General features: G+C 52.8%; 6 protein-coding genes across 6 annotated transcripts; 4 read left to right on the forward strand and 2 right to left on the reverse strand.

The window, feature by feature from the left end:
• Positions 1–1,389: 1,389 nt before the first annotated feature.
• CPAR01_08803 (uncharacterized protein) lies at positions 1,390–4,866 on the forward strand (the record flags this gene model as incomplete). Its single annotated transcript, XM_060493070.1, has 3 exons — positions 1,390–1,841; positions 1,897–4,481; positions 4,850–4,866. 3 exons carry the CDS (start codon positions 1,390–1,392, stop codon positions 4,864–4,866), a joined length of 3,054 nt encoding a protein of 1,017 aa, XP_060347200.1.
• A 640-nt stretch (positions 4,867–5,506) lies between these two features.
• Positions 5,507–8,588, reverse strand: CPAR01_08804 (uncharacterized protein; the record flags this gene model as incomplete). Its single annotated transcript, XM_060493071.1, has 6 exons — positions 5,507–6,739; positions 6,797–7,282; positions 7,341–7,643; positions 7,712–7,928; positions 8,002–8,305; positions 8,366–8,588. The coding sequence occupies 6 exons, from the start codon at positions 8,586–8,588 to the stop codon at positions 5,507–5,509; spliced, it is 2,766 nt and encodes a 921-aa protein (XP_060347201.1).
• Positions 8,589–9,013: 425 nt separating this feature from the next.
• On the forward strand, positions 9,014–9,746 carry CPAR01_08805 (uncharacterized protein; the record flags this gene model as incomplete). The annotated part of the gene is made up of 2 exons (XM_060493072.1): positions 9,014–9,111; positions 9,161–9,746. The coding sequence occupies 2 exons, from the start codon at positions 9,014–9,016 to the stop codon at positions 9,744–9,746; spliced, it is 684 nt and encodes a 227-aa protein (XP_060347202.1).
• A 2,742-nt stretch (positions 9,747–12,488) lies between these two features.
• Positions 12,489–13,863, forward strand: CPAR01_08806 (uncharacterized protein; the record flags this gene model as incomplete). The annotated part of the gene is made up of 3 exons (XM_060493073.1): positions 12,489–12,732; positions 12,988–13,085; positions 13,306–13,863. 3 exons carry the CDS (start codon positions 12,489–12,491, stop codon positions 13,861–13,863), a joined length of 900 nt encoding a protein of 299 aa, XP_060347203.1.
• Positions 13,864–15,445: 1,582 nt separating this feature from the next.
• Positions 15,446–15,835, forward strand: CPAR01_08807 (uncharacterized protein; the record flags this gene model as incomplete). Its single annotated transcript, XM_060493074.1, has 1 exon — positions 15,446–15,835. The coding sequence occupies one exon, from the start codon at positions 15,446–15,448 to the stop codon at positions 15,833–15,835; it is 390 nt and encodes a 129-aa protein (XP_060347204.1).
• Positions 15,836–19,970: 4,135 nt separating this feature from the next.
• On the reverse strand, positions 19,971–21,319 carry CPAR01_08808 (homeobox domain-containing protein; the record flags this gene model as incomplete). Its single annotated transcript, XM_060493075.1, has 3 exons — positions 19,971–20,218; positions 20,286–21,120; positions 21,179–21,319. 3 exons carry the CDS (start codon positions 21,317–21,319, stop codon positions 19,971–19,973), a joined length of 1,224 nt encoding a protein of 407 aa, XP_060347205.1.
• Positions 21,320–21,878: the final 559 nt, after the last annotated feature.

Consider the following 21,878-nt stretch of genomic DNA (forward strand, 5'->3'; position numbering starts at 1 on the left):
CGTCGAAGTCAAGGCTGTTTCTCCATGAAGTTCAGTCAGTCTCACCCGATACCTAGTAAAGACTTACAGTCTACTCAATAAACAAACATGTTTCCTGCCAGAATTCCCTGATACTTCCTGCCCAAAATACACTGACCAGCCATACACGTTGAAGGGTGCCTACACTGCACACGACAAGATCTTCTCCGGCGAGGCTACTGTTTCCCATGTCTCTTTCCCATGTCTCTCTGGTCACACAGTCCCTACAGCTGTCGAGTTTCCCCTGGTAGCAGACACGACGATCACGTAATAGTTGATATCTATCGCTTCTATAAGTAAAGCGGCGTCACCTGGTACATATAACCGAACCCATACGGGGGTCTGGAGCCGGGCATTCAGAGCAGGGACGAAACTCAGAAGAGGGGTTACCCTATGTACCGGTCTTGCGGCCCAGGACTAGAGAGGAGGGGTTGGGTGGGGGCGAGGGACGCCCGTCAGCCTCACGAGCAAGGGTTGGAGTGAAGGATGGTGGGCTGGACATCCAACACGGATTGGCGGCGCCGCGGCAGACGCCTTGCGAATGCAGGGTGACTGCGAAGGATGCTGTTGGAGCCAGGTTTCGATCGTCCGGCATTTGGGTCGCGAAGAGATGGGAGAAGGAGATTTTGGTTTTCTGATGGGATCGCTGGTCGGTTGCCAAAGGGCTCGTTATAGACGTTGGTTGAGGTGCTGCTCATTCGGCGAGATGTCTTTTGAGGCAACTTGGTCGGGTTGATGGAGAGAAACTGTGAGAGAGAGGGCTTGGTGTGACGGGGTGTGATGAACTGCAGAGTTTCAACAAGGGCCCGTCATGGGATAATTATTACATTGCCTCAAGGCTTTATCTCTATGACTTTTGAGAAGCGTGGTGATAAGAACTTCATAGTATCCGTACTACAAATTGGTATCTCAACCTCGACATGTAATGGATTCGGTCTGAGTACTTTCTGCAAAACGAATTTAACATCAATGTCAATGAGATTTGAGTTGAATCTAAGAAACTTTCATGCGTTTGTGCTCCATTCTCCTTACAGTCTACATCTCGCTTCGGGAACCCTTAGCGAATTACTCATGTGATCCAATGAAAAGCGTCAGCTCATAACTGCGCTGCAAGAGTTGAGAGAACGAACCTGTCTCTTTCTTGGCTTCTGAGTTGGTGGTGGCTGTGGCTGTGGCTATGAGTTGGTCAGCTGTTCATGCATCAAATTGAGGTGCAGCCAATGGAGATCGCTGTGATTGAAGAATCTGCCTGGTCGTTTGCCTAGATTCCCTGGGTTAAACGTCTGATATGACGTTAAATTACCTCACTCCCATGAACGATCCGGTAGAAAATCGAGATTGTAGAGACTCAGGTCCCTCAAAATTTCGACCATGGACCCCGTGACAGCCGTGGCACTCGCAGGCAACTTGCTACAATTTACCCAATTCGTTGTGGGCCTTTTCAATGACGCCCGAAAACTACATGCATCCGCCACAGGGACCAGTAGCAACAATAACCACATTCAAGATGTTTGCGGGATGCTCATCGACTTCGATGGGAATTTTCAGCAACCCCAGTCGGTTTCGTCGACGAACACCAGCAAAGCTATATCCAGACATGGAAAACAGCTTGCCGACTTCGCAAACACCTGCAAACAGGACTGCGAAGTCCTTCTTGGAAAGATGAACAAGCTGAAGGTCATTGGGGCAAAGGGCCCGAAGCACTGGAGCAGCTTTCGAGCTGCCCTTTCCGAAGTCTGGCAATCGAGCGAAATTGAGGAATACAGGACGCGAATTGCCGATCGCCAACGCGCGATGACTCTCTTGCTGTGCGCAGCATCAAAGTAAGTATACCCTGACCTACATCATCAAGTGACGTTTTGCTCAGCTTGCCCGTAGCGAAAGCATATCGGCTCTCCAAGATGATGTTCAACGTCTTGGTAGAGGGATCTGGACGCTTCACAGCGATTCTAGATTGGGCGCCATGATCGAAGAAATTAGGAAGCTCGGAAACTACATTCGGCAGCAGGACCCGAAGACAACTATACCGGTAGATATCGACACAATCTGCTCAAGCGTCTCAAAGATGTCGCTTGAAACCCGAGTCTTCGAGAGGGAAGCCCAAGTGCTAGCCAAGCTCAACTATATGGACCGGACAAGCAGATATGAGAGGATACCTGAAGCTCATTTTACAACCTTCAAGTGGAGCTTGAGGAAAACAGAGCAGACTGGGGTCATGTATAGCAAGCTGCGACATTGGCTCAGGGGTAAAGACACACTCTTTTGGGTCTCTGGAAAGCCCGGGTCAGGAAAGTCGACCTTTATGAAACACATCGCGGACAACAAAGATACGAGGGAGTGCCTGAAGACGTGGGCCGGAACGCGGAAGCTCCTTGTCGTCAGCCACTACTTTACGATATACGGCACGCCGATTCAACGGTCACTAGAAGGCCTTTTGCGATCTCTCCTATTCGGTGTATTAGTAAGGAAGCCGGCGCTCATTTCAAAGATTATACCAGACGGCTGGGGGACGTCCTCGGCAGCACCACGTCAATCTGAGTTCGAAAACTTTCTCAGACTCCTTGGGGTTCATCTCGATGAGCTATCATGCAAGATCATCTTCTTTATAGACGGCTTGGATGAATTCGAAGGCGACCACATCGATGTCTGCGAAACGCTCAAAGAACTATCTCGAAGCCCTTCTATAAAGATGTGCGTCTCGAGCAGACCGTGGAACGTCTTCGAAGACGCACTCGGGGAAAATTCGGACTCGAAGCTCTATATGCATGAGCTTACCTACAACGACATTCTTGACTATACGGCAAACCGTCTCCAAGCGCATCCTAGGTGGAAGGTTCTTCTGGAAGAGTTCAGTTTCGTTTCATCAATGTCCCTCATCGAGGAGGTTGCATTCAAGTCCAAGGGTGTCTTTCTCTGGGTCACGCTCGTAGTCCGGCTGCTACGAGAGGGCCTTACAAACGACGACAGCCTATCAGATCTACAGAGACGCTTGGAAACCTTTCCAGAGGATCTTCAAGAGTTTTTCAGGCATATAATAAAAAGTGTGGACCCATTCTATAACGAGAAGATGGCCGGGACGCTGTCGCTCGCGCTTCAAGCACAGGGACCTCTGCGCATAGAGATCTTCTCCCTCCATGATTTCGAGTACGGCAACGAGAACTACGCATTTAAAGACATCGCACATACAAAGCTCATGCCCACAGATCCCGAGGTTCTCGAGAAGATCTACCGCTCAGTTTCACGACGTATCAACGGGCGTTGTAAAGGCCTTTTGGAACGCAACGGCGACCGCATGGAGTTTCTTCACAGAACCGTCTACGACTTTCTCCGCACTGGCGAAATGGATGATTTCCTGAGAGAACACACGAAGAATAGCCATTGCTTTAGTCTATCGCTATTCAAGGCATTTGTGGCGTGGATAAAAACATCCACCTTTGCTAGCGAAACTTCTTCGCCGTCCAAAAATCCCACATCAGAAGTTGCGGGTTTTATTCCGAGGCTGAAACAAGGTCTTTCATACGCGCGTCTTGCTACAATGCAAGGCGAAAGCTCGGAAGCACTTACGGCAGCGCTTTTAGATAATCTGGAAAACAGCTTGCCTCGGATGCTTTCGCGGGGACAAGTCAAATTGACCGACCCCTCTTTTGCAACTACGATCTTTCGCCATTGTGTTTTAGAAGCTGGAATCCTGGGTTATATCCGAAGGAAGCTTTCAGTAAGCCACGAATACCTTATGGGCACCTACGCGAGCCGAGTCCAGTCTCCCCTTTATCCGATACTCGACCCGTGTCACACTTTGGCCAATACAGACCAGTGTTGGATCCTCAAGAAGCTGTTGGAGAGCGGCTATGACCCTAACAGCCATATTATGGGACTCAAGGCAAAATATCACTTTCAAAGTCCTTGGGAATTTTTGTTTTGTCGTCGTAGGGAAAAGGTTAACCCCACCGTTGAGCCGGATACGCAATGGTGGCAGAAGGATGATGACTTGCTCGCCTTGGCAGAAAATCGCATTCTACTTACGCTGCTCGAACACGGAGCGAATCCAGTCGCAACGGCCATCGAGTTCGACGAGAATGAAAGATTGGAGATGCCGATTTGGCTCAGGTTCTTTATCACGATACGCCGTGTGCACCTGCTCAAACAACCAACAGTGTACGAGGAGACTCTATTTGCAATGCTGAATGATTTAGAGACGCTCGAAAATATCACTGTGGCCAGAGAGTCGCACTCAAAAACCCTCGGAGGAATCATGAGGCAAGAGAAGGTCAACTTTTGGGACGTGTGCCAGTCTTGGGCCAAGTTCTTACTGCCTACAACGACAGGTTCTTGCGGCGATGAGTTCCTTACAAGAGTTTTTGCACGCGTCTTGGCTAAGATCCCCGCTGTACATGAGTCGTTTAGAAAGGCTGAAGCCTGGTGCAAGACGGTATTATCAGCCAATGCTGCTGACGAGCTTGAAGGTACCGTTAGCTCTATGCGATCAGGGACTCATCTTCGCAAATCAAAGAAGCGCGGCGCTGTGGAAGAGCAAGAAAATCCAAGGAACACCAAAAGGACTAGGAAGAGAAGGAGACAAATGTCATGAGATAGGGAAGGTCTAGGGTATCGCAAGAATGTCGAAGATAACGACGTTTTAAACAGCTAATGGCGTTTGAGGAACTAGAATTCCAGGACGAGTGCCCTCGGAACTACTGGTTGACTGTAGCCACCTATCTCGCAACTGACTCTCATTGCCCAAAACTGTCGGTCTCCAAGTTCAATTAACTTCCTGACGTATCGAGATCCCAATATTGGATATGCCTTCCTAATATCACTCACTGACTGACAGCCATGGTTCTTGGATAAATGAATAGAGATGGAAGGTCCATACCGCCGCACCTGCCTACACACATCTGCTCAGTATTCCACCAGGATCTGACGGTATTCCTATCTCGGCCAGAGCATACATAAAACACAGATTCGAAGGAAGGAGTGTGTCCCCGGTACAGCGCAAGCTTGCTGGGGCCACGTAGCCTGGTGGTTAAACGGGTGATGAATAAACTGGGACGCTGGTTTTTCGTAGGGATAGGGTTCGAACCAACGCCCGAGCTTTTTTTGTCAACTATCGAGTTTTCTGCTATTGCGTAAGGTATTTTGTTTTGATATAGTGGTGATGTTTTGTTGAGTTGGTATAGTAACGGAATGAGATGCGTTTCGCGTCCCCACATAGTAACCGTGATGTTTTGTTCATCAGCCAAACAAAGCCTCCTTCCTCATACGCCGCTATCTTGATGCAATATCACCGCGTTTTTGGCCTGCTTTGCGACACCAAACCTCACCTTCCCGTTGGATATCATCAGAAGGTTAACCCCCATCCCACCACCTCCCCTCCCCCTCGTACCCAGGAACCCCCGACAAAACCAAAAACAAAAGCCTAGATTTCCGGTATCATACCCATTCGTTCCTCGAATCCGAACCAAGCATCCCTTTCCACTTCCATTCCATCCTACCCGGTAGCTCCATTCCCATTCAGCCCTCCCGTAGCTGCCTCCGCTGACACCTCTCCATCTCCAGTCCACGTCAAATCGTCCATGTTCGCCAACACAGTCCACGGATCGATCCCCATACCCGGTGGAATGGAGTCAAAGTTCATATTCATAAAAGAAACCGGATCCGTGCTAGGGGCATACTGTAAACCCCTCGAGTCCCACGTCGTCGTCGATGTCGACGTTGAAGAGGTACCCGCAGCGCCACCGCCAAGCATCGCGTTCTGAATGCTCGTAATATCGATAATCTCATTGACGTTTCCGCCCCCACCGCCGCTACCGCCGGCACCCTGCGTGGTGCCTCCATCGTCCGGCGAAGACGTGCTACCCCGCACAAGACCAGGCGGCGTATTGTTACTGCTGCTCCCGCCCGTCGACTGCGACGGCGTGCTCTTGTTGAACACGGACGTTGGCGACGGCTGTCCCGCCGCGGGACTCCGGTGCGGGAGGTTGACCGGAAAAGTGGCCGTTCCTGCTGTCGGTCCAATAATGCCGCTCCCTCGCAGGAGACCCGACCCGAACCCGCCCACGCTATCGATACCAGAAGCCACAGGCACCGACGGGTAAGCAAAAGCGGCCCCTTGCGCCATGCCCGTCACGTCCGGGCTCTTTGTCGATGTTGTCGTCGTCGACTCCGATGTCCGCTTCCGTTTATTCGGCCCCATGTCCCGCGTATCAATAGACGCCGATGAAGACGGCGGGCCCATCCCGATAGGCTGGTCGAACCTGCCGAGCGTTGGCCCGAGCATCGGGTTGGTGCCGCCCATGGACACGGGGGTGTTGCAGCCGCCGTCGTGCTGCACCCTGATCGGGTAGTGCTCGTAGGCGGTACCCTTTGGGTTGCCGAGCGGCAGTCTGCCGGGCAAGGGCGGCTGGATCTCGGTGTGTTTTGAGATGGACGTCCGCGCGAGCAAGGGAATGTTGGACGACGTCCAGCCAAAGAGGTTCTTGTAGTGTGCCAGATTGGGCAGATCGATGACGCCCGACAGGCCGTTGCGCTCGATGTCCATGAAGATCTGCTGGAGAAAGGCCTGCGTAATAATGTGCCGCCGACCAATCGCCTCCATGGCGTTGATGATGAACTTTAGATTCTGCAGGTCCGCCGTCGAGAAGCCGGTGTCCATGTTGCATTTCGCCGAGTACACGTACACAGACGCGGCCGAGTACAGCGATAAGGCGACCATGGGACTTTTCTGCAGTGCATGAGCGTTTCCGAAGCCGGGTTCGAGGCGGACGTGGCTTTCACTTACATAGCCCGAGTTCATGTGGCTCGTCAACTTGATGATGCTCACCACCTCCTCGGCCGCCGTTCGCAGCCGCAGCTCCGAGGCGGCCTTGAGCGGCTCGGGGAGCTTGTTCCGCTCGATCCTGTCGATCGCGGCGTGGTGGAGGCAGATCACCGAGGCGTGGAGGTTGAGGTTCGTGTGGACGGACGTCGGGTCCCGCATGCTCTGCGGCAGGCGGAAGCGCTCCGGCAAGAACATGAAGGCGCTCGAGAGCATGTTGTCAATGTCCCTGTGCCGCTTCCAGAACTCGCCGTACTCGACGTCTGCGGGCCTGTCGTTGGGCCGCTCCCAGTGGACGTGCTTCAGGAGCATGTTGAAGATGTAGCACATTATGACGGCGCCTGCAAAGGTCGAGTACGAGGCGCCTTGGAACGCTTCTGGTAGGGTTGATGTTTCTTCCTCGCGGGCCGAGTTGAAGGCCTCTTCCGACGAGGGAAGATGTGTAGTGATCTATCTGGGTGTCAGTATTCAGAAAAGAAAAAGGGGCCAGACATGCAGGGAAACATACTTCGTTGGGGTCGATGAGAGTAGGCCAACCAGTCGCGATACTTGCGTGGCAGTCGATGCAGTAAGCGCCCCAAAACGCCCTCCGCCGCTCTTCAAGGTCAACCCACGACGTGGGCGGCGCAAGAGTCGGCGCCATCTCCTGCCCGTCGCCGTCGATGCGGTGAAGACCCATCATCTCCACGAGCCGTACGCACTTTGCGGAACTCATGGCCGCTCTCGTGAAGAAGAGAGACCTCGCCTCGTCCGTCGCGATGAGAGCCCACGCTTGCGCATGTTGGATAGTGAGGAAGTGCTCGCCGAATCCCTAACGTATTAGTGTGAGCGTCAGCGAATTCTATCCAGAGCATAGGGTGAGGGAGAGGGAGAACTCACCTTCATCTCATCCGCATCTGCGTATTGTCGAGCCCGTTTGTAGAAAATGTCGTGATACTGGCTATACTTCTCATGCCCGTTGGAGGCCATAGACCAGACCGCGTACTGCAGACACATGGGCGGACGTTTATGAGGCGCCGAGTAGAACGCCTGGAGATATCGTCCGGGGTGAATGATGGGGATGAAGTGCTGTTGCCTCTCAAAGAAGCTCTTGTTTCTGGTTCTCCAGTCAGATATGCTCGTGCCATTGCGAGAGCAGAAAAGAAAGACAGCGTCAGATGCCAACATACAGCTCCTCCATCATCTCAAAAGGGGGTAGAGCTTCTGAGAGCCCCAGCCCCATGAGTTCCCCCGAGGCATTGGCAAAGCTTGGTGCTTCAGGTTGAGAGGGCGGTGCCGTCTTATTCATGTTCACTCCCGTGTGAAAACCAGACGATCCGTCGTCAAAGGTACCATTCTGCATGGCCATGATCGTCTCAATGTCGACATGGAAGTCGTCCATGCCAATGTTGATCCGGCTATCCAGGTCACCCTCAGAAGGTAGTGCCCCATTGCCCTTGTTGGCAGCTTCTTTGAGAAGATCCTCCACTTGGGCTATACATATTGGTCAGTAACACGCTCCTTTTGGCGGAAAAGTATATGAGAGCGCATTACCTAGCCTCTCTTCGAGCTCCTTCACATTCTTCCGCTTGAACGCGGGCTTCCTCCTGGATTCCGGATACACACATTCTCCCTTGACTTTCAAGCAACGGCTACATGCCGGCTTCACTCGATCACACTTAAGCTTCCGAGACCGGCATGTCACACACGCCAACGGCTCTGAACCGTTGGCGGCGGAGCCCGGAAGGTCCGCTTGTACGCCGTCGTCAGTCTCCATGATGAGCCGCAAAAATTTCCTTCCGAGACCTCGGCAAGCGGGAGGTAGGGAGAGAGTGCCGGGAGTGGGCCTCGGCGGCGCCGGGGGGGTCCAAGACTCAGGACAACTCGGAAGATACGGGAGAGAGTCGGACTCGGGTGAGCTGCAGCGTGACGCAAGGGACAATGGGTACGTAATGCGGGCTTTGGAGAAGCACTATTGCGGCGAAAAAGGCCAAAGAGTAACTCACAGTTTCTCTGTGGCCCTTTGCTACACTATTAGGAACAGGTCTACACCAGGCAGATACGCGCTCGAGCGTGTGCCGGCCCCATTCTTTACTCAGTCGGACAGTTTCTGCACCGATGTCCGATGTCCGAGATGGACCTAGTGCCTCGTTCTAATTGGCTCTGGAGAGTTCTATGACGAGCCTTCCGTGATGACTCATCATGAGCCCCAGGAGTTGGACAATTCGACATTCCTACTGCCCAGAGACTGAGCGACCAATTGTGCACGCTGCTCTCCACGTGGGTTGCAATTCATGTAGGTATGCCAAGTCTGTTAAACGGCGCAAAATGGATACTAACGACGTCGAGATCTTCGGCGCCGTTGCCGGACACTGTCCGATATTCTTCCGCTCTTCAGCCGATAATTTGTGGAACTCCGCAAACTCCACGCGCGGATGGATTGGCCGACACTCGGCGACCTCTTCCGGTGATCTCATCCCATCCGGCTCCGGCTCGGCCGAGCCATCCGTCTAGCCGCTGCCAAGTGCCCTTTTTGGTGGCTCTTGGCCCGGTGATCTTCGCCAGGAACGCTGAGGCCGATCGCAGCACCGCAGCTGCGCAGGCCCACGGACAGCTCGGGGGATGTTCAACGATCGGCGGAGGCTCATCGCCGCCTCCCCTGGATGATCTGGATCCATCGCCAAAGGCCGAAGTTAATGGCGAGCCGACAGCCAAGCTTGTCAGTGTCCCCAGAGCTAAGGTATCAGGTGAAAGTAGCCGACGAAGAAACGTCTGCAATCTTGGTGATGACGAGTTTTTGAGTTTGCGTCGTCAAAAGACTAAAATTCTCCGTGGCGCCTCAGGAACGAATACCCAACGGGATGGACAGAGTTGCTGCACTCTGGGCCCTGGGTCAAGGTGTTCACCGACTGCCATCCCAATTGTGCTGTCATAGCATTCGGCCATAGGGCGAATACCTACCTACAGTGCCTGAGTGCCAGTCTCTCGTGGTCAGTCGCGGTCAGATGGACTGTTCTCACCTTGGTGGGACGATCATGAGTGATCACACCTACTCTCATTCGTCACAGTCGACGGTCTGAAACTCTGTTCTTCGAAGGATGACGGGAGATCCGGCTATGTACTTCATCGCTGAAGAGTGTCGAGGAACGGCAGCCACTGACGATGGCGCCCGCCAGAATCAAGGTGACGGCCAGGCCTTCCAACTACGCCTTGTACGGCATCCTCCTCGTAGTCGCGAGTGTGATTTGCAACGGAGTCGGGAAATTACAGTCGAAACCGCGCCGAGAGAATTGCCACTAGTCTCACATTGCTGCCGAACTAAAACACGGGCGAGCGTGGAGGATTGACGCGCGCCGAACGCCACGGTCCACTATTCTACCACGCTTCCAACACTGTCCCTCGGTTGAGTATGACACCAAAGGTAGCACCATTGACTGAATTTGAGAAGCCGAATATGCGAGCGAGACATTGAACCTTTTGACAGCTGCACACGGTATCCCAGTCTAGCGCCTCATGGCAAAAGACATCGTTAGGCTTGGCCCAAGGCTGATGATCGTCGTGGTCTGGATGTCAGCACAACGCCGGGTGAGAAATTGACACACGACGGCGTTTGGGGATAATCATTCAACGAACGCGGCCAAGAGATTTCGAGGTTGACTACGAACTGCCAAGAATGTCTCTTGCGCAGGCAGCGCTTGCCCGCCACCGCTTGCTGACTGAGATGCTTGGCTTTTTCCTCTGCGGGGTCGAAGCGACCACAGATCGCGAGTTCTTCGGAAGGTATTTTGTGTGGCACTAAGAGAATTGCTCAAGTGGCTTCTCGGGAGGCCAGTTTAGGAATATGTGGGCGAGAGACTTGACGGGAGATGAAGCCAACTAAGATTGACAAGCCGAACGGACCCGGGGATTTCGGTGTTTGGCGCAGGACTCTTGCTGATCAGGATCGACGGTGGCCCAGGCTTCATGATCTTCCCGCCGCGTGGTCAGCAGACAAGCCGTGATCTTAGTGATTCTCGAAGATTGGCGACATGGATTTGGAAACTTTGTAATGCCCTGTTATCAGGGCTGTGCGTAGGTAAATCCAGCCCCATCAAAGCAAAGTATGAGGATTGCCATGATGGTAGAATGAAAGGGGCTGGAGTGGCCTCTGTTAGGTGGTTTCACCAAAAATATGCTGTTTGGCTTGCTGCCAGTGGGTGGTGCCCTTCAGACTTGTCATCTGAGCGCCCTCGTGTTCTGTGCATCCTTCAAAGCAGCCGCGCATCGGAGGAAGGTCCCAGCCAGTTAGAGTCGAGGAGCCAAACGCACCTGACAAGGGAGCAGACAGGCAACGGGGATCGTCGGCCGTTGCGATTCAGGGCAGCCTTCGTAGAAACACTAACTTTGAGGATGAGAGACGAGCCGACGTGGGTTAGGCTGGGGAAGTACCTATGACCGCCCGGTGCGTTGCTAGTCGAGTGGAACCAAGCGGCTGACGGGTGTGAATCGGGATAGACGTCAGAGCAAACTATGTTTTGAGGAGTGAGGATGGGGGCATGGACAACTCACAACTTGTGAAGTCAGTGACACTCCTTGGCTTTCGGCAGGCCAGGCCATGCTAGACTGACCTTCTCAGCCTGCAGGGCACACTGGTCTTGAGGAGGCAAAGTGTGATAAGCGATGGGGGGCACACACGCAGAAACGATGTGTTGGAGACTCTGATTGAGTGAGCCAGGCTGCGTGATGTTGGGAAGAGGCCGCTCTAGGCTTACGCCTTGAGTCAAGGTCCGAGTGTGGCCCATTATCGTGACGAAACATAATGCAAGGTGGAGATGGTATGGCGACGCTCTAGTGTCGAGTTATGCAACGAGAAGCCTCCCAAGGCGTCCACTGGAGTCTGGACGATGCACTGGCAAGCTGGCAGATGGGGCGTCCAATGTCTCGCTGACTGGCACCTCAAGTCAGGTCGCATTGCCCTACGTTGGCGGCAGCCGCAGCCCCAGATCTGTACATACCTTGGGTCGCCATGCGTGACATGCTCGGATTGAGGAAGGAAGCACTCATTCTGAGGCCCTCTGTGATCCAGTGACGAGCTGGTTCTGTGAGAGCAGGTGCAAGGCGCCACGTATGTACCAGTTCTTCTGGGTTATGACCCAGCAAGCAAGTAGCAGTGCCCAGCATGTACCTAGAAAAGGCAGAAGAGGAGGATATCCTGCTCACGTACCCGCACTTGTACATAGGTTGGTACTATGCTACAGTGTTTATGTGGGATACCTGACTGCTGCTCCGTTTTTGCAGAGATTTACCTTGCTTGGCTTGAATCCTCGAGTGACTAAGGTAGGTAAGTGTCTCTGAACGGACCATTGGGGCATAGTCCGAGGAAGCACGGATGTCGTCGGGATGGAGGTGATGGCGGAATTGGTACGAGGGCATCGCTTGAATGATAGGTGGGATATCCGTCTCTCGCGACTAGGTATTCGTGGTTGATCTTGCGCAGTAGGCACAATATTGTGTCCATTCTCTACTACGTACCTGCGACAGGTAAACCTTGAATCGTAAAAGCCTTGTCAAGGAACAAAATCTCTTGGAGCATGGGTCGGAAAATCCGCAAACTACTACGCGGTAAGTACGCAGTAGTTGACAAGTTGAGTGGCATTCAGGCTCGATTGAACCAGGGCCAAACCAGGGCGGCTGCAAGATGGCGACCGGGGCCCGGCGATCATTCGCTGTGGATGATAGGCGGAAATCGGGGCGCCGGGATTATGGCAGCCATGACCGGATCATTCCCCACATGGCCCCCGTCCCTCCCTCCCCTACCCTTCCGCTTATAGCCCGGACCTGGAGGCTGGAGGATGGCAGCCATCCAGTCAGTGCTACATCGCGGATAATGATCGCGATACGGCACTGTTGGCAATGGCGATTGAGCGTCGTACATCACTGGAGTAGGGATTCAACGGTTCACGCCTTGCTTATACGACGACAAACCCTTGTTCAATTGATACCTACTAGGTATCTACCTGGTAGAAATAGGTAGGAAGAGCCCCGGTACTTCCTAACGGTCTCGGTATCTCGATATGTTCTTGGAATACGTATACTCCCATTCTCATTGGTCGACCCAACAGAAATGGAGCTGGATCAGAGCTTAGGTTGCCTGGGAGCTTATTTGAGAAAGGTACATCAATGACCCACCCGCTCAGGCCCAGATTGGGAGTACCTTTTCGGCAAGGCCTGGAAAGGAAGGAAGGAACATGAAGCTCAAGTGGATCCCACGGGACTTCACCAACGTCAGGCAGAGGTACGTATCGTCGCTACTGGTCCGGACCGCCTGACCAGGGTTTACCGTGTACGTACCCTGGGCTTAGTGAGCATGGTGAGGTACGAAGCACTTCGTACCTTAGAGTTAGGTTGTGGGGCACAAGCCATCTTCAATCTCCAGCGTGAACGTCAATCCTCCACTCACAATCTTGCGTTCCCGTCCATTCTTCATCACGCTTCCTACTACTCTGTATCGGTAGTGTACGGAGAATGCGCTTCTTGGAAATCGACTTGCCGCGAAAGAGAAGAAAGATACTTCACACACATCACAGAGTTACATCCCCAACGGCTCTCCTCCACCGGCGAGTCATCGCTGGCATCCCTCTCGTACCAGGCCTTTCCCGGCACGTCAAGGCACTTTTGGTCAATCATCAATGATGTGTGCGGCACCCGCCCCTCGGCCCTCTCTCTGCCCGCTGCACGACGGCTCTGACAGGAGACACCTCGTTCCCGAACCGGCTCAGTACTTTGCTACGTTTCCGAAAACAAAGGGGGCCGAAGAAATTCAAATCATCAAGTGGTACCTGCTCAAGGGATTCAATACCCTGACACGTCTTGGCCTACCCATACACAGGAGAAGCATTCCTGGAGAACCCCAGCAGAAGTATTCGAAACATGGGGGCCCGGCGACTGTGCTCGACTACTTGTCGCTGCAGAACTTCTCAAAGCGCCAACACGGCCGCGGCTATCCGCTAAGCATCCTCAAGAGGCGAACCAACTTCATGGAACACCTTGAATCCGTCAAAGGAATGCCCTGAGACAAAGACGCTCTCCTTCTACCCTTTTCAGATGCGCCTCATCGGCCTTGCCATGCGAGTCTGGCCGACCAACAGACAAGCCACAAACGCCAAAGAGCGAGCAGAGCACGAAACTAACGCTCCTGGCGCCATAGTCTATCGACCCTTGAATGCCCTCGAAACACTCCCGACATCCGCACCTTGGACCCTCTCGAATGAGTCTCGATACCTTCCGCCAATCCCAAACAGCCAATCGCCTTGACATGTATCGAACATGGCCCTCCACCAAGACAAGCATCGACTTCAAGTTCCATCTAATTATTGGCCTGCGAATTGTTCACCACGCCATGAAATTGCATGCTCACGACGCCCATCCACATAGCCCCAATCTGCTATCCTGGAAACGGAATTGCTTTCGTCAACAGGGCCCAGGCATCACGAACTGGCATCCCCCTTACGGATACATGATACATCCGGCCGCTATGGCTTGCCTTCATCCCACGTCCTCGTCAGCGCGCAAATCCCTGTGTTCGTTCTATGTGCCTGTATGATAATACTGTGGCACCGGGGTTGTCGTTGTCCAATGTAGATCCGCTGATCTCCGTGGACCCGCTACAGATTGTAGACCCGCCCGCCATTTCTCCATCGCGCCAACGTCGTTTGAACTTCTCCTCACCATACTCCCCGGTCTACCATGGCCATGCTCTCTAATGCTGCATCTCAAGTGGCGATACGGCATGTCACTATCCATCCAGGGCTTCCAGGTTCTTGCACATCTCCATAGGCATCACGCTTCGATTGCGCCGCGCAAGGTCGTTTGCATCTAACGCCTCCCAGCTCCGCCAGAAAGTGCCGAACAAATGAGAAAGTCACACACCCTTGGATGATGGATCTACGCCTTCCCATCCCAATATCTTTCGGCCTTCCTATTCTATGCTGCAGTAACAGGCCCTACGAACCTAGCGACGCTGACATGGCAAGCCCATGCCTTCTTTGGTCGCTCTCCCACCCTCACGCTCATTGATGGGCTGAGCTTGGCCTCGTTGCTGACATCCATGATAGCTTCCTGCCGCCTCAAGCTCTATTAACATTGTAACAGCAACAGCCGTACCAGAAGGCGGAGTTTGACTCGCCAACCTTCCACCCCAAGTCTCATGTCCCGTGCCTGAGGGTGGGCAACTGACATCCCTTCTGAGCGCCGGCCGTTCTTGGCCCGGCTTGAAGCAACCGGACGTGCGAGCCCTGTTCCCTGTCGACGGCGGCCTTTCCTGGGTCTCGTCTTGTGTTGTGCTGCAGTCCACACGTTGTGAATCTGCACACCCTCCCCCCCTTCTTCGTCCAGTGGCCGTTGCGACTGGCTGTCATCTCACACAAAGCTACGACGCTTGTGCATCGGACGCGAGGCCCAGTGACATCGCAATCACGACGAGTCTCGCTTCCCGCTCTGGTTCGCCCTCATTCAACCTCTAGACACCTACCGCACCTTGCATCGGGCCCAGTCACTTGTCAGGATTTTGCCGTAGCACACTGGCAGATGTTAATCTGACTTTCGGGCGGCAAGCCCAACTCCCTAAGAGCATACGCACGATATGAGAGGGGGGAAATGGTGCGGAAACGTGTTGAAGGCCCCCTTTGGCTGGGTTGGTTGTCGAGATTGAGCTTATGGTGTAGTGGTGGTTGTTGCCTCGTACCTATCAAACTTCACACCCCCTTGGAAGGACTGACTTGCTTCCCCCTTCACGTCAACGTCTCAGCAAGACCAAGGTTACTTCATCGGATGACCATGCTAATGGCTCCGACCAGTTCTATTACCCCCCCTATCCAGCTGTCTTGGGTTCTTCTGTCACGACCAGTCAAGGGGCCTTCGAGGAGGTATCCTGACACCGGCAGTCGATCACTTTCGGCCTTGACACGGGCAACGTGGACCAGCGATCCATGTCCGTGTCTACCTGCCATTATGGTTCCTTGCTTTTTTTTTTGTCCCGGGAATTAATGAAGGTTTGCGTCCTGCCAAGATGTGAGAGACAGAGACAGGAAAAGGAGGTTTATCTCAACCACCTGCGGAAAGAGTAATTGGCAAAAGAGCTCCCAATAATCCACGGGTCATGCATTTGCAGCTTGCATGTAGCAGCAGCAACCTAGTCTGAGGACAAGTCAGGAGAGCAGCAAGGTTAGACACCCGCATGGCATGAAGGGTGGGAAAGCAACTGCAAGGCATCATCAGTAACTAGTAGTAGCATGCCAATGTTTCGCCCCATTGTCATAGTACACTGGGGTTCTCGTGGAAGTACCTGACATTGAGGGTCCCCCTTCCGAGTGTGGGCAGAAAAGGAGAAAAAAAAAAGAAAAAAAGAAGAAAGCCTCAAAGACAATAGAAAGGGCGGGATAGAACCAGTGCTCCTGTACGTACGCAGGGACTCAGAGGGTAGGACGGACGTAGGTAAGGTGGTCAAGGAGATCTGCAGCTCCCATTATCGAGATCGGGAGGCGTTGGTCCATTGCCCGAATATGCAACCAGGCAACCCACTTTCGCAGAGCACCTGAAGAAGAGAAGTAGTAGTGTAGTGGTGGGTGTCCATCCCACCTGTGCGAAGAGGTTGCGCCGTTGGCGTGCGTCTGCGTGGCTACCACAGCTTCGCCGACGTTCCCATGAGCCAGGCCCGTAAGGTGAGGTAGCGCGAAAGGACGGCGAGGCCTGCCACCGAGGGAAAAAGAAGGGTCGCACTCAGAACTTGAACTGCCCAAGGTGTGCCTCTGTGACGGACGGCGCGGCGGGCCATGGGTAAACTAAGGTAGGGGACGTGTCTAGTTCCTGTGGAGTAAAGCATCCATTCCGGATATTATGTGTGTGAATGCGGGTGTGAGTGTGAGTGTGGTCCATGTATTTTGTAAGGCCGGCCGATGATGGAGGTTTCTAAACATTTAGCCCACTCCGCCTTTTCGGTGTTTGCTCCATTATGTCAATGTCATTGTGTGTTGGTGTGTTGTTGGGGTCCGGAGACTGCGGCTGGCCTCGTTTTTCTTGATGAACGATTACGCCACGGCATCCGTACTTAACTTTTGGTGTGGGTTGCTCAGGAACTGCAGGTACCTGACCTGACCTGACCTGACCCGATTTCACCTTTACGCTCCTGACTTCTCCTCTCTCGTATTATCATTTTCCGCGAGTCCCGTGATTCCCCTAGAGAAGGGGCGGCGGAAGGGGAGGGCCCCTCCCGAATCCGTCCGCGCCTGCAGCGCTCTTTGTGAAACCACCGAAAAAAGAAAGGAAAAGATTTATTGCCCTGGCCTGATTTGATACCCGCCCCATCTCGTACAAGCACGCAGGGAAATACCTACAGTTTCGTTACCCATTCAATGTTCGGAATCCAGCGAATCAGCTGTAACGCCCTGACATGAAGCGTTAGTCTTCTTTTCACTTTTGTATGTCGCAGTGTAAATAGAGAGAGAGAGCTGCAGAACCCGAGGAAAATGGCTGTGTGTGAGAGGTTTCACGTTTCACGACGCCACATACATTACTAAACGCCGTCGGCCATGTACAACATAAGGTAGACTTACATGTACTCACACACAAAAATCACCAAACACACGCATCACCTTACATTAGAGCATACAGTAGCTTGGTACTTCACCTCATCCTCCAGCCTCTGTGCCTCCTCAATCCTCGTCAGTCACTCGCTTTTTGCTGCCCACATGAACCACCTAATGTGATGCAATGTGCTTGCAGAAGTTTTGGACCTTCTCCACACAAACTAATCGCGTTGGAAAAAAAAAAAAAAAAAGAGGCGGACTTGTTGTCATAACGAAATGGCGGGATAATTCCAAAGAGGGGGGGCCAACGACGAACTACAATATCAGACTAGTCAACTTAGCAAGCAGACATTAATTAGCCCGGCACCCAAAAAGAGCTCTAAGAGGGACACTAGAGAAAGAGATGGTGGCCTTCATTGAAGAAACTCGGTCAGCTTAACAATTTATTTAACACCAAGAGGGCGGCCGCTCTCTAACAATCTCGGAGAATTGTTGTAGGGGTTTGTCGACACAAACGTGCGTTTACAGTGTCTGATCTTGTCTCCATCCCGCCTTTTTGCGTGACGACTATTCATTCAACCATCAGCCCCTCGAGGAAAAGGGCCCGCCCGCTGCAGAATCCGTGTGTAATGACGGAGCAACCGGAGTCTGAGGGGGGAAAAAGAGGCCAAGCGGCGGTGACGGCGGGAAAATCACACAGAGACTGAGATCGAGGGAAGAGGCGACTGCAGTAGTCCGCCCTTTCACCTTGACCGTAAGTCTCTGAAGAGAAACGTCCATCCGCCGCGCACAAAACAACGATATCATCGACGTCTTGGTCACAACGGCACCGGCAAAAAGGCGGGAAACGGGGTGGTTTGAAGGGGCAAAGCTGTAAACGGACGGACCTTTTCCGCGGAACTAAGAGCTCGCCGCCCAGGATCTCGGGTCGCCGCCATTTTCTCACACGCCTCCAAGTTCTCCATGTTCACACTTCAGCAACAACCGCACAGGTAAACGCAAATGCACAGCGATACGCAAAACGCATTACGCACACCCGCACATGCACATACACGCAGCCCTGGAGGGGGCTCTTACCAGCCCTCCCTCCTCCTTCAGCCCTCGACTAAGGCAAGGTGATGAGCACGGTGAAAGTGTCCGGGTTGGATGGATGTGGAGAGCAAAAACAAGACCCAACACCATGCGTGTGACGTTGTCGGAATACCACGGCACGTAGCCAGCCAGGCCTTTCGTAAGGCAAGGTAAGGAGGGGAGGGGTGGGAGTGGCTTTGGTTTGACTGTCATCCAGGAACTGGAAAACCACACAGACTTTTCATGTTTCTTGTTGCTTGATGTTCGAACACACACACACACACTCGCACATATGCACATACATGCACACACATACGTACGTACCTCTCAGCCCAGCCTCTTGATTTCTTATTTAGTTGCCTAGTTGTAGAAAGTTACAGTGTTAGTGGTGATTGTGTTTTGTTGTGTCCGATTGGATCTGCGTGCAAAATGTAAACATTGCGCTTGGATTGTTCACCATCTCTTGACTTTTGTTCAGCTGAAGAACCAGAAAAGAGGCCCGTGGACTTGAAAGTCTCCGACGGTTTGTTTGTTTGTTTTGGACAAGAAATGTTCTACCAAAGAGGGATGTGACATAGGGAACATGTTTGTCTGTCACTGTCAAGAAACAAGCGCATTAGACACTGACACACCACCCCCTTTTACTCTGAGGCAGGGCTGTCTTGCTTTTCCTATGGTGCCGGACTGTTGGGTTCACCAGGTGGACTATGCAGAAATACAGAGGAGAAAAAACTTGTCAATCTTTCTGAGTGTTGGACACAGCAATGGATTTGGAGTTCGAGTTAAGAAATGTGATCTTGGAATATTTTTTTACTATATACAAGAGAATGACATCCTTTTTGTGTGTAGGCTCATAGACAGTTAAATAAAGAGAATTTGTTACAATGATATCGTTCTACGTATCCTGTGATGAAGAGAGAAGCTCAAGCCTCTGGTTTGGCTCTTTGGGTTGAAGAGAAAGAGAAATAAAAATGTTTGACCCCTTTGCCTAACCCATGAAACACCTCCCACCCCAGTTGTGAAAAAATAAAACAGTTGTCCAGAAAAACTTGTTATGCAGATTTGTCTGTCCGACCAGCCCAATCCGGTTTCCCCCACCTGTCCCCCCTTCCAGATCCCGCCCCTAGTTGTCCCATTTGTGTGTGTTGTGATGTAAAACCCCAAGTCGCCTTTTCTTGTGTGTTGTGTAAGAATACATTATCCCCATAGATACAGTCGACGTAGAAAAGGGTGCTTTCCAGGAGGAGGGACTTGATCCCATCAACTCCTGGCGGTATTGTTTTTTATACAAAGCTCATGAATATTAGAAATTTGCCCCTGATTTTGCCGAATTTTGTTGTGGTTGGGTCTTTTGCGGTCGTGGTCCGTCGTTAATGATGATAAGATAGAATGAAGCGCGCGTCTGGTATAGTGATAAAAGAATTCTTAAGTCGCAGGAGGTTGCCCTTTGTCTTGGGCGTTGATAGTATTTTTTTGTTTGACGTTTTTCGTTTCTTTGTCTCGGATGATTCAAGAGGCGTTTTCTTCTAAATGCTTCCCCTCTTGATGTGTGCAGAGCGCCGTTGCTTCAGGTCCATGTCCTCATCAAAGGCCTCGCCATCGCTGAGGGGGACGCTGTTGCGCTTGCCGTCGTCGTACTCGCTGCGCTCTGTCGACGGGAGGATCTTGCTCTCGCCGCTGCGGCTGGACATGGCGTCGGACTCTGCACGGGCGTTGCTGATCATGGTGGGAAGCTGACGGCGCCGCGCGTTGATGAACCAGTTGGAGATCTGGTCTAGAGGCAAAAAGATTAGCGTTTTTTTGGTCCCACACCTAACGGGCTCTGAAAAGTGTAAACTTACTCATCTGCAGACCGGTCTGACGCATGAGCTCCTGCTTCTCGTCCTCCGTGGGGTAGGGGTGGTGCAGGTGAGCGACGAACCAAGCACGCAGCTTGTCAGTCGTCTCCTTGGGCAGGTTGCCACGGCGCTTGCGTTGCTTGCTGTCACCGTGCATTCCCATGGCTCCAAGCTCTCCGATGCGCATGAACTCAGGGTAGTGACCGTAGCCGGCGGCTGAGAACGGTGTGCGGTCGAAGGGGTGAATGGAGCCGAGGGAAAGAGACTGGACTCGACTGGGGTGGTGGTATCCGTAGGTGTATCCGCTGGGGCGGTATGAAGGAGTGGCTTCCATCATTGGTCCTGAAGACATGGCCATGGAAGGGCGGATGGGCTGGAACTCGTCTTGGGAGTGGCCGCGGACACGTTGCATGGGGATCGATTCCCTCTCGAAGTTCATGGGCGGGAGGCTGGGAAGTGTTGGGCGAGACTCGAGACGCTCGTTGACTTCCATGGCGGGAGATCTCATGGAAGGCATGCCAGATGAAGACATGTAAGGGCTCGTCCTTGCGGATCCAGTCCAGCTCTCAGTGGCAGCGCGGGAAGGAACTGGCGGGGAAATCTGGCGCTGAGGAATGCGAGCAGGAGACTCATAAAGTCTGGGGACACGGCTGACTCTCTCGCTCTCCTGCTCCTCGTCGATTGAGAGTCTCCTCCTCTTGTTTGAGTTTGGCGAGTGAACGTACTCGGGAGGCGTCATGACACCGGCATATCCGACTGTTGGCGAGGTGTTGGAAGAGGTAGTTCTGGTGGTTGATGCCTCCTGGGGTTGCAGGCGAAGGTGGAGTTCTGGGATGGCCTGTATACTAGTCAGTTGTGTGCTCAAACGCCTCTGTGGGCGGCGAGAATCGTCATACCTGACGAATTGATGGCAAGGCGATTCTCTCGGGCTCAGTACGAGGGCGCGAGGAGTAGTCTGAGGAAGACCTGCCGCCATCCCAGGGGTAGTTCTTGAATGCTGAATGGGGGGACGGAGCAGCCATGGCGAGCATAGACATCTTGTGCTGTTCTCTTTGAGAATGAAAGTCTTTTAGACACGACCGTTGCGGACGAGACACTTTGGGTGCTCGATCCTGTGGGTTAAAAAGAAGATTGGCGGACTCGAATGATGAAGCCGCACGGCGGTTTTAAGGACTGCTGCTGATCAGCCCAGGTTCTTATGTGGAGAAAGGTATGCGAGTAAGCTGTACCTAATACGGTCCAGCCAGGAAAGTTCGTTTTTTTCTTGTGTGAAAGTAGCACGTCGGAGAACGATTGCTTGTTGTATCTTGCTTGATGAAGCTTGTTCGGCGGCGAGGTCGAATAGTAGTAGTATTGTTATTGCTCGTCAACGACAGACAGAGGCGTGAAGAAGTAGAAGCGATAAAAGGATGCTGATGTGATGGTCAAGTGGTCCCAGCCGTGAATCAACAAGCAGCTCGAATGGGATGATGGTCGGTGATGCTGGAGGTAGATGCAAGGTGGGATGGCAGTCCTTTTGTATATCTTGGAGCTTGGGAAGAGGTCTTGTGCAGGAAGATTAACGGGCAGCGGTGCACAGATGTGGTGCCAAAATAG

The sequence above is a fragment of the Colletotrichum paranaense genome (genome assembly GCF_030867605.1).
Source record: "Colletotrichum paranaense strain IMI 384185 chromosome Unknown Scaffold_7.1, whole genome shotgun sequence".
NCBI lineage: Eukaryota > Fungi > Ascomycota > Sordariomycetes > Glomerellales > Glomerellaceae > Colletotrichum > Colletotrichum paranaense.